Source organism: Crassostrea angulata, chromosome 7 (assembly GCF_025612915.1).
Source record: "Crassostrea angulata isolate pt1a10 chromosome 7, ASM2561291v2, whole genome shotgun sequence".
NCBI classification, from domain to species: Eukaryota; Metazoa; Mollusca; class Bivalvia; order Ostreida; family Ostreidae; genus Magallana; species Magallana angulata.
The window spans coordinates 6,594,246-6,604,417 of NC_069117.1; the positions used below are offsets into that span (position 1 = coordinate 6,594,246).

General features: G+C 36.0%; 1 protein-coding gene across 6 annotated transcripts in view; it reads left to right on the forward strand.

The window, feature by feature from the left end:
* Positions 1 to 9,700, forward strand: part of LOC128157185 (out at first protein-like) — a 147,758-nt gene extending 138,058 nt beyond the window's left edge. Inside the window, exons 1-4 of one of the 6 annotated variants that reach the window (XM_052819617.1) lie at positions 1,263 to 1,458; positions 1,756 to 1,960; positions 2,912 to 2,956; positions 6,894 to 9,700. In XM_052819617.1, the coding sequence (XP_052675577.1) occupies positions 6,940 to 8,589 (1,650 nt within the window). In that variant the 5' untranslated portion in view covers positions 1,263 to 1,458; positions 1,756 to 1,960; positions 2,912 to 2,956; positions 6,894 to 6,939 and the 3' untranslated portion in view covers positions 8,590 to 9,700. The other 5 variants (XM_052819624.1, XM_052819619.1, XM_052819620.1 and 2 more) reach the window with 5 other exon arrangements.
* The last annotated feature ends 472 nt before the right edge of the window (positions 9,701 to 10,172 follow it).

The window sequence follows — 10,172 nt, forward strand, 5'->3', positions numbered from 1 at the left end:
TATTTGTGTGTAATGGTCCTATCGATAAATAATGATATTAGAGATTGATTTTCTTGGATCAGCCTAACAACTAAATCCACGAAAATGATATTCAACGACTATTTATGAAACCACGGTAGTAGATATATAAAACCAATAGCGTTAGCCTGGTACCGAACATGAATCACGTCTCATGCCGCACACGTTCCTATATATGTATCGCCAGTCTATTAAAGTTCTTTTGAGTTATTGTCGATCTTTTGAGGAGGTTTTTGACGAATTTTAAACGGTCACGACAGATATGTAGACCTAGGAAGCAGTCTGACAAGCATAATAATAGCAATTAAACCTCGTGTTTAAAGTTTCATTAAACTGATCATTACCTTCAAAGCTTATATTCTGAATGAAATTAAATGCTATTGCAGTAAACAGGGATGAATAAGTGAACTCGATCTGTTTAAGACAAAGTTCATTGCTGCTTTTTCATTGTCAAATAGCTAAAAATTATTTTGTAAGGATTTCTCTTGTAAAAAAAAAAACCAACCAGCATGTCCAAAATATAGATTATTAGGATTTTTTGAAATTAGGAGAAAGTCTATGTCGTTGGTTTATTTTATTGAATTTAACCAAAACATAAAAAATGACCTTTTCATGGTTTGGCTATTTAATTGTCGAAAACTTTCCTCAAACATTTAACAAAACAAGCTGTATCCATGACGATCGTGCACGTTTATGAGAATCTACGGTGCAATATTGCTACTTATAATAAGATAAGGAAAATACCAATCTATATCGTCGTGAAATGCGATTGAAAAATAAACCAACTTTAGATCAAAGTTAAAACAAGGAATTAAACGAACTTTGGCGGGTGTACGACCGAGTCGTTGTAGAACAGCAACATGACTCACGAGGACGCAGTGATCACAACAAAACTCTTAAGATTAAAAGCTCTACGCCAGTAAAGACTAAACAGACTTTACACAAATCCCAAACAATGATAATATTGTTTACAGCAAGGAAGAAAACAATGCTCTGACAACAAATATACAACCTATAGAATGGAACAAACATTGAAGGAGTCACTATGAGTACATCTAAAGAGATTAATGGAGAATGGTCCCACTATATATTCAAGCCAACTTGACAACGTTCGAACGGCAAAAGAAAGAGCATAACGGCTAGACTTGTGTTGTACATGTCAATTATTTCAAAAAACCTTCCAAGGTGAATTATTGAAGTTGAAAAAGATTTGCCTGAATAGATTATTCACAACAACCATTATGATTTTCTACTAGACATTTACAACTTTTTACCCCGTTACAAATTGCATAACAAGCGCACGTTGCAGTCAGTACGCGCACTTGCAGAAACCTCCGCGGCCTCGTATATATAGGTTTGATGTTCTGGAAATGACAGAAATCCAGAACTTTGCCGAGGGGAGCTATCTCTTCCATTAATTACCGATTACTGTCAATTCAGGTGAAAATTATACAAATTACACGCTTTGTCCGCGACTTGTGTGTTTTTATGAGCGTTGTCTATCGATTTGAGTGTCTTCTTCTTCCGACTTTCTGTAAACACGAGATGACAAGACCACCTTTGTTTATTTTGGTTGCTGTAGTAACGTCTCATTTCCCAAGACTATCAGGAGCTTTAGGTTTTCCCAAATGCAATTCAAATCATCTCCGCATAAATCAAGTCAGCCTTCCACCCGCACCTTGTCCTTAAGTATTCATCTGTGTATATTCATATATTTTAAAAACTCCGATATTTCAGGAGCCTGACATTGATTTCCGTTGTTAAGCGATGAATACACGCCCAGAATTGCAGTCTCCTGTCACCGACAAGAATTAACCTCATTACCAAACCCAGATAGCAGTCTTGGTTCCGGACAGTGGGAAGTATTATCAGAAATTGAAGTGTCTTCATATCAGACCGAACCTATTTGTGACAAATGAAGTCAAAAACTTGCAACCGAAAGGTAAGTCCTTTGTAAAGGTAAACAAAACAATAATCAGTCAGATTAATTAAACATGTCGGCATCGCGATAAAAACATACGGCTGGTGCATTCATAATCAAGTATCGTTAATTGCTGATGATAATAAAGATACAGTTAAATTTTTCGGGTTTTAAAAATAAGCATGCTTGGAAAAGCGTTCGTTATGAAAGTGTATTGATTGAATCTTCGGGAATTAAAAAACTAAAAAGCTAATTAGAATTTACTGAGGTTTTTTTTAAATTAAAAATCTCTCTCTCTCTCTCTCTCTCTCTCTCTCTCTCTCTCTTTAATATTACTGTAAGGCAGTGCACTTATTTCGTGAAGAGTTTCATCAGATCCGATTATCGGATTAACAATAGAGAGACCATGCACATTGCACTATATACAAACACTCATCCACTTAGAAATACCTCAAAAGGGTACACGTGGTAATTACCTCCCTACAACGACGCACAAATATTTGTCCTAAGTATTAACTAGATTTTAGTGCGAAAATGAAACAAATGTTTCAACTGCAAAACATGCCATCGTGCCATTTTAAGCCTTTGTTTAATTTTCAGATCTATTTAAGTTTTTTTTGTATTTTGACTAAGCTAATAATCGTTGAGCGCTGACATCTGTCTAAGTACAAGGTGAAAACGAGACGTTTCAATAGCTGATAAATAACAAAGACAACTGGAACCGACGCGATCCAGCAGAGAGATCAGAGTCTCATCAATGATTCAAATATCATTGGAGACATTTTGTTTTTAACGCTGTAACCGGATGTCACATGACTTAAAAAGTAAAACCTTTGGATTGTTTAAATGAGCCGCATGGTGGCAGATTTCATATTGATTACAATATAGAGGTATCTGTCATTGGTTCATCTTGTCCTTTGTTTATTGATTCCAGGCTTTATTGTGCAATTAAATATTTTTCTATCATTTCAGATGGCAACGCTGAATATTGTGGATGTGATTGTACCCGCTACTTAGGTAGGACATATTATTTAAACTTCTCCGATATTAAAATTATTTTCTATGATACTGCTTGAATTTTAAAAAATCATATTATACTCATATCAATCACTTCTTTGTAAAATTGAGGGACGCATTGTAAGAATTTTAAACGAACATGTCGTGCCTCCTTTCTCTGTTGGAATGAAGTATAAAAGACTAAAAGAAGTTTTAAAGTGATTTGAAATGACCGTAAATCAGAAATTAAAGCGCGTGTATAGAGAAACATCAATACACAGAATTCTTATAATCCCCTGCTGGAGAGACGCATAAAACTTAATCCAGTGCTTTATATCAATATTGGATTAAGGTGAAAGAAAAGATTAAGTGGCCCGTTGTCTGCAAATTTGGATGCAATTTGTATACGTGTTTGCTGATTTCGTAATTTTGGAAAAACTATTACATCATACGTCATTGTCTGTTTCTGGTCAAACTACGCGTGCGGACCGCAGACAACTGATGGGTGCTTACTTGTCGCTGTGGGGACTCCTTTGTGGGACTTCATTTCTCTTGGGGTCAGGGCAGGTGAGACCTGTAACGGGAGACTGTTAATTTACACTGTCAATCAACTCTGAATTTTCTCTGTCTATTCCATTTTAGAGTAATATAAGATTTTAAATTTCTGTGTGAAATGAAAGTAGTTACCAGTTGAGATGTTTATTGAGATGAATAATGCTGTAAATTAGATTGCCAACACTTTCACAAATTGCTAAAATTGGACAGGTATGATCTCAGGGATAGAAACATGCTTTGGCGCACATATTTTTATTAACCTTAGATGAGATCACTGATAAACTCATTTATTATGTAATTAGCATGCTTGCTTAATTATACATGGGTACAGTAATGTAAGAGTAGCCTAAACCCAATATTTCCATTTTTATACTGGTTGAATAAGTTTCCTTTTTCATTACGAGCCTGTATGTATTCGACTGTGTACAGAAAGTATATTGACTTCTTATGTCGCGTAAGTAAATCATATACGTACAAATTAATATATACATGTATATGGATATATTTTAGTAAGAACGTTTATAAATGTTAATCTTGTTTAAGATTGCCAGCTGCTATACCTTGAAAACTGACCTTACACAAGCTATGATACAGGTCAATAACTTGTTGGTGTTGTGTTGGGTTTTTTTTTTTTTTTTGGTGTTTTTTTTTTGGGGGGGGGGGGGTACTTGACATTGACTCCTGAAACGACCTTGACATTAATCTTGATCTTAAATCATAGCTCTATTGTGGACAGAGAAATAAGAGACAATTTCTAACACAAAACGAAATATGTTAATTGATAGAACACAATGTTTGTAGGTCCGTGTTGTAAAATTATTTATCTTTTTACTCGAGTCCAATGTGCTTTGAAATGGGTAGTCCATACATATTTAGCATTAGATTTTCAGCATATATGAAGCTTGGAACATACTAGTAAATTTGTTTTAATTACAGTCAATGGATAATTGTCAATATATTCGTGTACCTATATACATCTACAGTGTATACACCAGGCCCCAAAATTACAGGTCTAATTACAGGTCTACTTTTTTAACCCCCCCCCCTCCTCCATTTGACGATGACAAACTTCAATTAAATGAGTTCGTTGAACTCACGACAGTATGCATTTACTAGTAAATAGGAACATACAATGCAATCTGTAATTTTTCCTGCGATGAATGAAAATGTAAGACCAGACAAAAATATATTTAAGAATGTAATAGTTAGGAATAATTGGTATAAAATATTTTTTGCACATGTGAAAAAGTTCAAAGGAACTAAAAAGAATTACAATTTAGTACAAGTTCTTTACTTATCAACCCAGACCCCTTATTTGGTTATTTCTACAGACGACCAAAAGTCATTGATGGTTTATTGGTTTATATCTTAATTTTTAAAGGAAGACTGAAACTGTTCAATCCTTTCGTTTATGTTTTTCTATAGAATAGATATCGATGCTTCTCGATGACAATATTTTGAAAAAGAATTGTATTTATGATTGGCGTAAAAAGACGGATTATAATTCCATGTACCGGGCAATGCACTGTGTAAAAACAGTTTGAGGGTCATTTAAAGTTCTTTTGAATATGATTAAGAAGTTGAATACATATGGTTACGGTGATCCTTCGTGTAAGATTTTGTTATAATATTTCAAAAAGAGTTTAAGACACCTATAAACTTCTCGATATTTAGAGCAGATATAAATATGATTTTTAAAAGATTACTTTCTGAAAATAATGTTGAGAAAATCGACTCAATTAAAAAAAATGTTTCGCCTAGTTACAAAACAAAAATCAAACCAGACAATCTCTCTCTCTCTCTCTCTCTCTCTCTCTCTCTCTCTCTCTCTCTCTCTCTCTTCCTGATCCTATATAGGGGATAATTCGGACTGTTAATAGCAAAATCTCGCTGATAACCGGAATACCCCGAGAAGTCTGTCATAAATCAACGCGGGACGCCGTACATTGTTAAACAATTATCCCGAATTTTTATTCGATTATTGGACGATTTACATCGATTTGTGAGAGCTATTATAATATTTTGCTAGAGGGCACTGGTGCGAGCAGGGGAATTAATTAAATCTAGTCCCTTATCTGCAAAACGTTTTCGTTTTTATTTGAATGGGTCGAAATATGTGAACGGTTAACCAAACGATGCAATCGGAATAAGGACTGACAGCAGAAGAATGCTTTTATTCATTCAGACGGTATAAAAAGGTCAATATAGGCCGATCTAGAATGCAGCTTGGTTTGAATTAATTGATCTGGATTATTTCGCATTACAATAATAAATCCTTTCCCTGCATAACATATCAGCTGTTGTCCTTTCTACTTATACATGCTTTTCTGCCAATAAATTCTACGAATCTACTTCAAGCTATTTTCGCACTCTTACACGCGCACTTAGAGGTACCTGAAGAATCAGAAGGTCCATGCTTCTTCATTGGTCATTAAACACACGTGAACTGGATTAAGTATAAAGGAGTGTTGATGCACGTGCATATGTTTATATAATACATGTAGATCTAATCCAAAATAATCTCATTTCTTGTTCAACACCTGGTTTTGTCAAAGTGTATGTATACAACATTTCAGATGATGCCGTAATGGGCACTTTTATTTTGTAGAACTATTTTTAAATATATTTCTACTGATGGGAAACCTTAACACACAATGTCTATTTTAAGAGCCTTTTCTGGTGTTTAACTTTTTGGTTTTTGGATTCAAAGACTTTTGATTTGTCTTAAACTGAATGGATGAATGTACACATGTATGTGTAAATGGAATGGAGATCTATCTTCTCTTTACTTCCTCTCCGTCGGTTATGTCAGCTTCTGAGGAAAAACGAACCCATCGCGACAAGTTTTGTACATTAACCTGTTCGATTGTTTTCAAGCGCAAATGGATTACTAATGCAAAGTAACACTTTAAAGTAGACCCGCATTGGTTTAACTAATGTACAAGTGCGCGGCCAAAACACATTATACTGTAGTGGATTTACTTTTGCAAAAATAATCACATGATAAAGTTACAGCGTCGTTAGTTTGTCGTTGTTAAACCAATAAAATCTCAAACCCTCTCATTAAGCACCAAGTACAAGTTTGGATAATGCACAATGTATAAACGAAATTAAACTTCCTCTTGAAATGTCACTGTCAGATCTGAATATTTAAACTGCAATAAAATATGCGGGGTGATATCGATCGCAGAGAAGAATAGACCGATCCTTGTCATAGTCCTATCATAAAAACCAATCATTGCACCCCAGAGATGCGGACAAAACCCAAAAGAAAATATAAACACGTTTTGTAAATCTAAAAAGTCCTCGGTAGCAGTTTTTTATTTATAATTCGCACTTTTAAAAAAAAAAACCATCAGCATAATTATCACGATGTTCATGTAATTAATTTTTTATTCTCCAGAGAATGGGGCTGAAGAAAACATAGAGGCCATAATGTCCTGAGAACCATGGCTGCAAGTGATGTATGCCAAGCTCACAACGGCCATGTGATCAACCAACATGGGATGTCACGTCCGAACTCTAATCGGTACAGCATGGCCATCAGTGGTTCTCGTCCTAAAACAGACCAACCTTCGGTCACTCCTCGTGACGTCACTGACTTTAGGGACCAAGATTCTCTGGTCTCCACAGAGAGGTCGAAACTCTTGCAACGACCGCTGACCGCAAGACCAGTCACCAGAAGAAGTAGAACTTTTGTCAAAGACGAGAACGGACAGAACGCTTTGGTTTATCATGGCAATATGTTGGGTACAGACATTAAAAACTCACATGACCCCAAGCAGGTGCCCTCTGTGATAAACGGCTATTACGATTATTGTCCAGGATACAACATTCAGGAGTTCAAAGGCATCATCCGTGACGATGAGGACTACTATCTTGATAAGGACCCAATCGAATATTTCTACAGCCCCGTGTTCGATTTGTATCCTTGTGGCTATTTGCTGGCAAATAATTCAAAACTAGCTAAAGATGGAAGTGATTTTTCGTATACACATACCTCAAAGGGAGGATTTAAAACCAAAGAGCTTTTCGAGGAAAGGATGTCAAAGGATACGATTAATACGGATTCATCAGAACAGAGCACTAATAAATCTGTCAGTGATTTCACTCTTAGAGCAAATCCCTACCCTCCCAAAAGCAGACTCCCTGTCCCCGTCTCCAACCCTACATTCAAAAAATCAACACTGAAACATGACAACAGTCCAACTGTTCAAACTATCGAGTATCGCAGGGACTTGTTTGAACCCAAACAGAAAACAACTCCGAAGAGTTCATTAGCAAACAATTCATCATCATTGTCACACGATTATCAAACTGAGCAAACAAAGGCGCCCAGCGAACGCACAGGCACGCTATCTAACTCGAAAATAAGTTACTTAGGCGCTAAAAGAAAACAAAATGATACACTGATGAAATCTGATTTACCCAAATCAAAGTTTGATGTCCCTAGCAGAGACTATAATGAGAGGAAACATATCGTGTCTGAGGGGGATTTACATAATCGACCTCCGAAAGACGATCCGAGCACTCGCATGAAATCCCGCGAGAAGTGTTCAAGTAACAGGTTAGCAGAGTATTCCCAATACTCATCAAACCACATTGTGTCTAAAAAACCGTCGGAATTAAACATTGTTAAAACTCAAATGAACGGAAAACAATCAGTCAAGTATCCAGGCAACCGAGAAAAGAGTCATAAGTTTAATGAGAAATGGACGGCGACGGGTCGTGTGTTGGATAATCGTTCGCTTCTAACGAAGCAAAAATTAGCAAGCATATCAAATCAACAAACCATGTTTAAACCCAAGACCCCCGGAATTCCAAATCAAAACAAGTCACGTGATCAGTTTGCTGGAAGGCGACCTCTGTCGGAAGACATAAACAATATCATGAAAGACAATAGCTTGGCGGAAGACAAAGAGGAAACCTCATCTGGACTGGTTAAGGGGAGACATCCTTATTTACGGACAGGGAAGGTCACTTTACCGAAAATCCGGCCGCAAACGGAGCGTCCGGTGTTAGTTGAACAGAAACCGGTAAAATCGCCCCCTAGAAAATTAAAACCAGTTTTGGTCAAATTTGATAATATGCACTTTTAAGAAATCAAATTAGATGATGAACATATATATTTATGTGAACAATTTGCAAACGATATGCTTGATGATCACATTTTGCAAATCTGTAAATTACTGATAGGTATACATGTACATGTAATACGATTGTGCAATTTCACGTCATTTAAATCCATTGCTTGCACGTCTACTTTTTAAAATGTTTTCTGGACACCTTGAATATAATCCAATTATATCTCTTTACACGAACTTATACACGTTGTGATATACTCAGGTAAGATTTGAAGAGGTCTTGCCAATTCAGTCTTTTAGACTTGTATGTTTTATTGTAATCAAATTAAATGTACACAACTACGGGGTGCAAAACGGTGCTTATGTTGAATAAGAAAATAAATCAACCTGTCTAAAGGTTTGAAAGAACTGAAGCAGTGAGAAATCTTTATGTGCCAAGACAATGTCTCAAACAGACTGCTTTCTTTTAATTTTATATACTGAGAATGTCTTTCTGTTTCTTTGGATTGGGCATAGCCATGTGTACTCTTATTGGAAAAATGTAGAAATGTATCATGACGAATTTGGTTGAATAATAGGAAAATATAAAAAAATTAAAATACTGCATAGTGGTGAAGATTATTGTACACCTCTGACCTTATCAGCTGTACTCTCTCCTCAGTGTTAGACATACGGGGCTCGCTCTCACAATATCTTTTTTAGCTCACCTGAGCTGAAAGCTCAAGTGAGCTATTCTGATCACATTTTGTCCGTCGTCCGTCTGTCCATCCGTCCGTCCGTCCGTCCGTCCGTCCGTCCGTCCGTCTGTCCGTCTGTAAACTTTTTACATTTTGAACTTCTTCTCTAAAACCGCTTATCCAATTTCAACCAAATTTGGCACAAAGCATCCTTATGGGAGGGCGAATATAAATTGCAGAAATAAAAGTTTGATCTGTATTCAAAGCGGAGAAAACCTTGAAACTGTAGAAAAAGGGGGGTGCATTTTTAAAAATCTTCTTCTCAAGAACTACCGAGGCAAATTCAACCTAGTTTAGCATAAATTATCCTTATGGGAAGGAAAATATAAATTGCAAAAATTAAGTGGTAATTCTGTTTCAAATCTGAGTTATTACGAAAATAATAATAAAGGAAAGGCGTGTTTCAATCAGTTTAATAGCTTCGGGTTCGGCATACGGTAAAATGATTCCATACTTCTAAAACGAGGTTCTTTGTTTAAAGCAGCCATGACATTATACGAAAAAGGTCTTTCTGACTATGATGAATTTGCTTGTTGTGCAACAGTTCGCGTATGAAGGGAAATTTTGAAACTTACAAAATATATTGGTGCCGATTTTGTGAAGTAAATTGAGGCTAAATATTTCAATGCGTTGATAGTTTTCACACATGACGATGGTGTTAGCTTGTTCTGATTTTCGTTTCGTTCTCATTATGCTTTGTAACCTGGAAACTATCGTCTGTATTTCGTGATTTTTACGTATCAAATCAAACAGAGACTTCGGTAAATCAAACAGTTAACTGTTTACCTGCGCAAATTAAGCAAAATGTAGGGATACTGAAATACAATTCATTCTATCGGTAATTCGGCATTATCTTTTGCG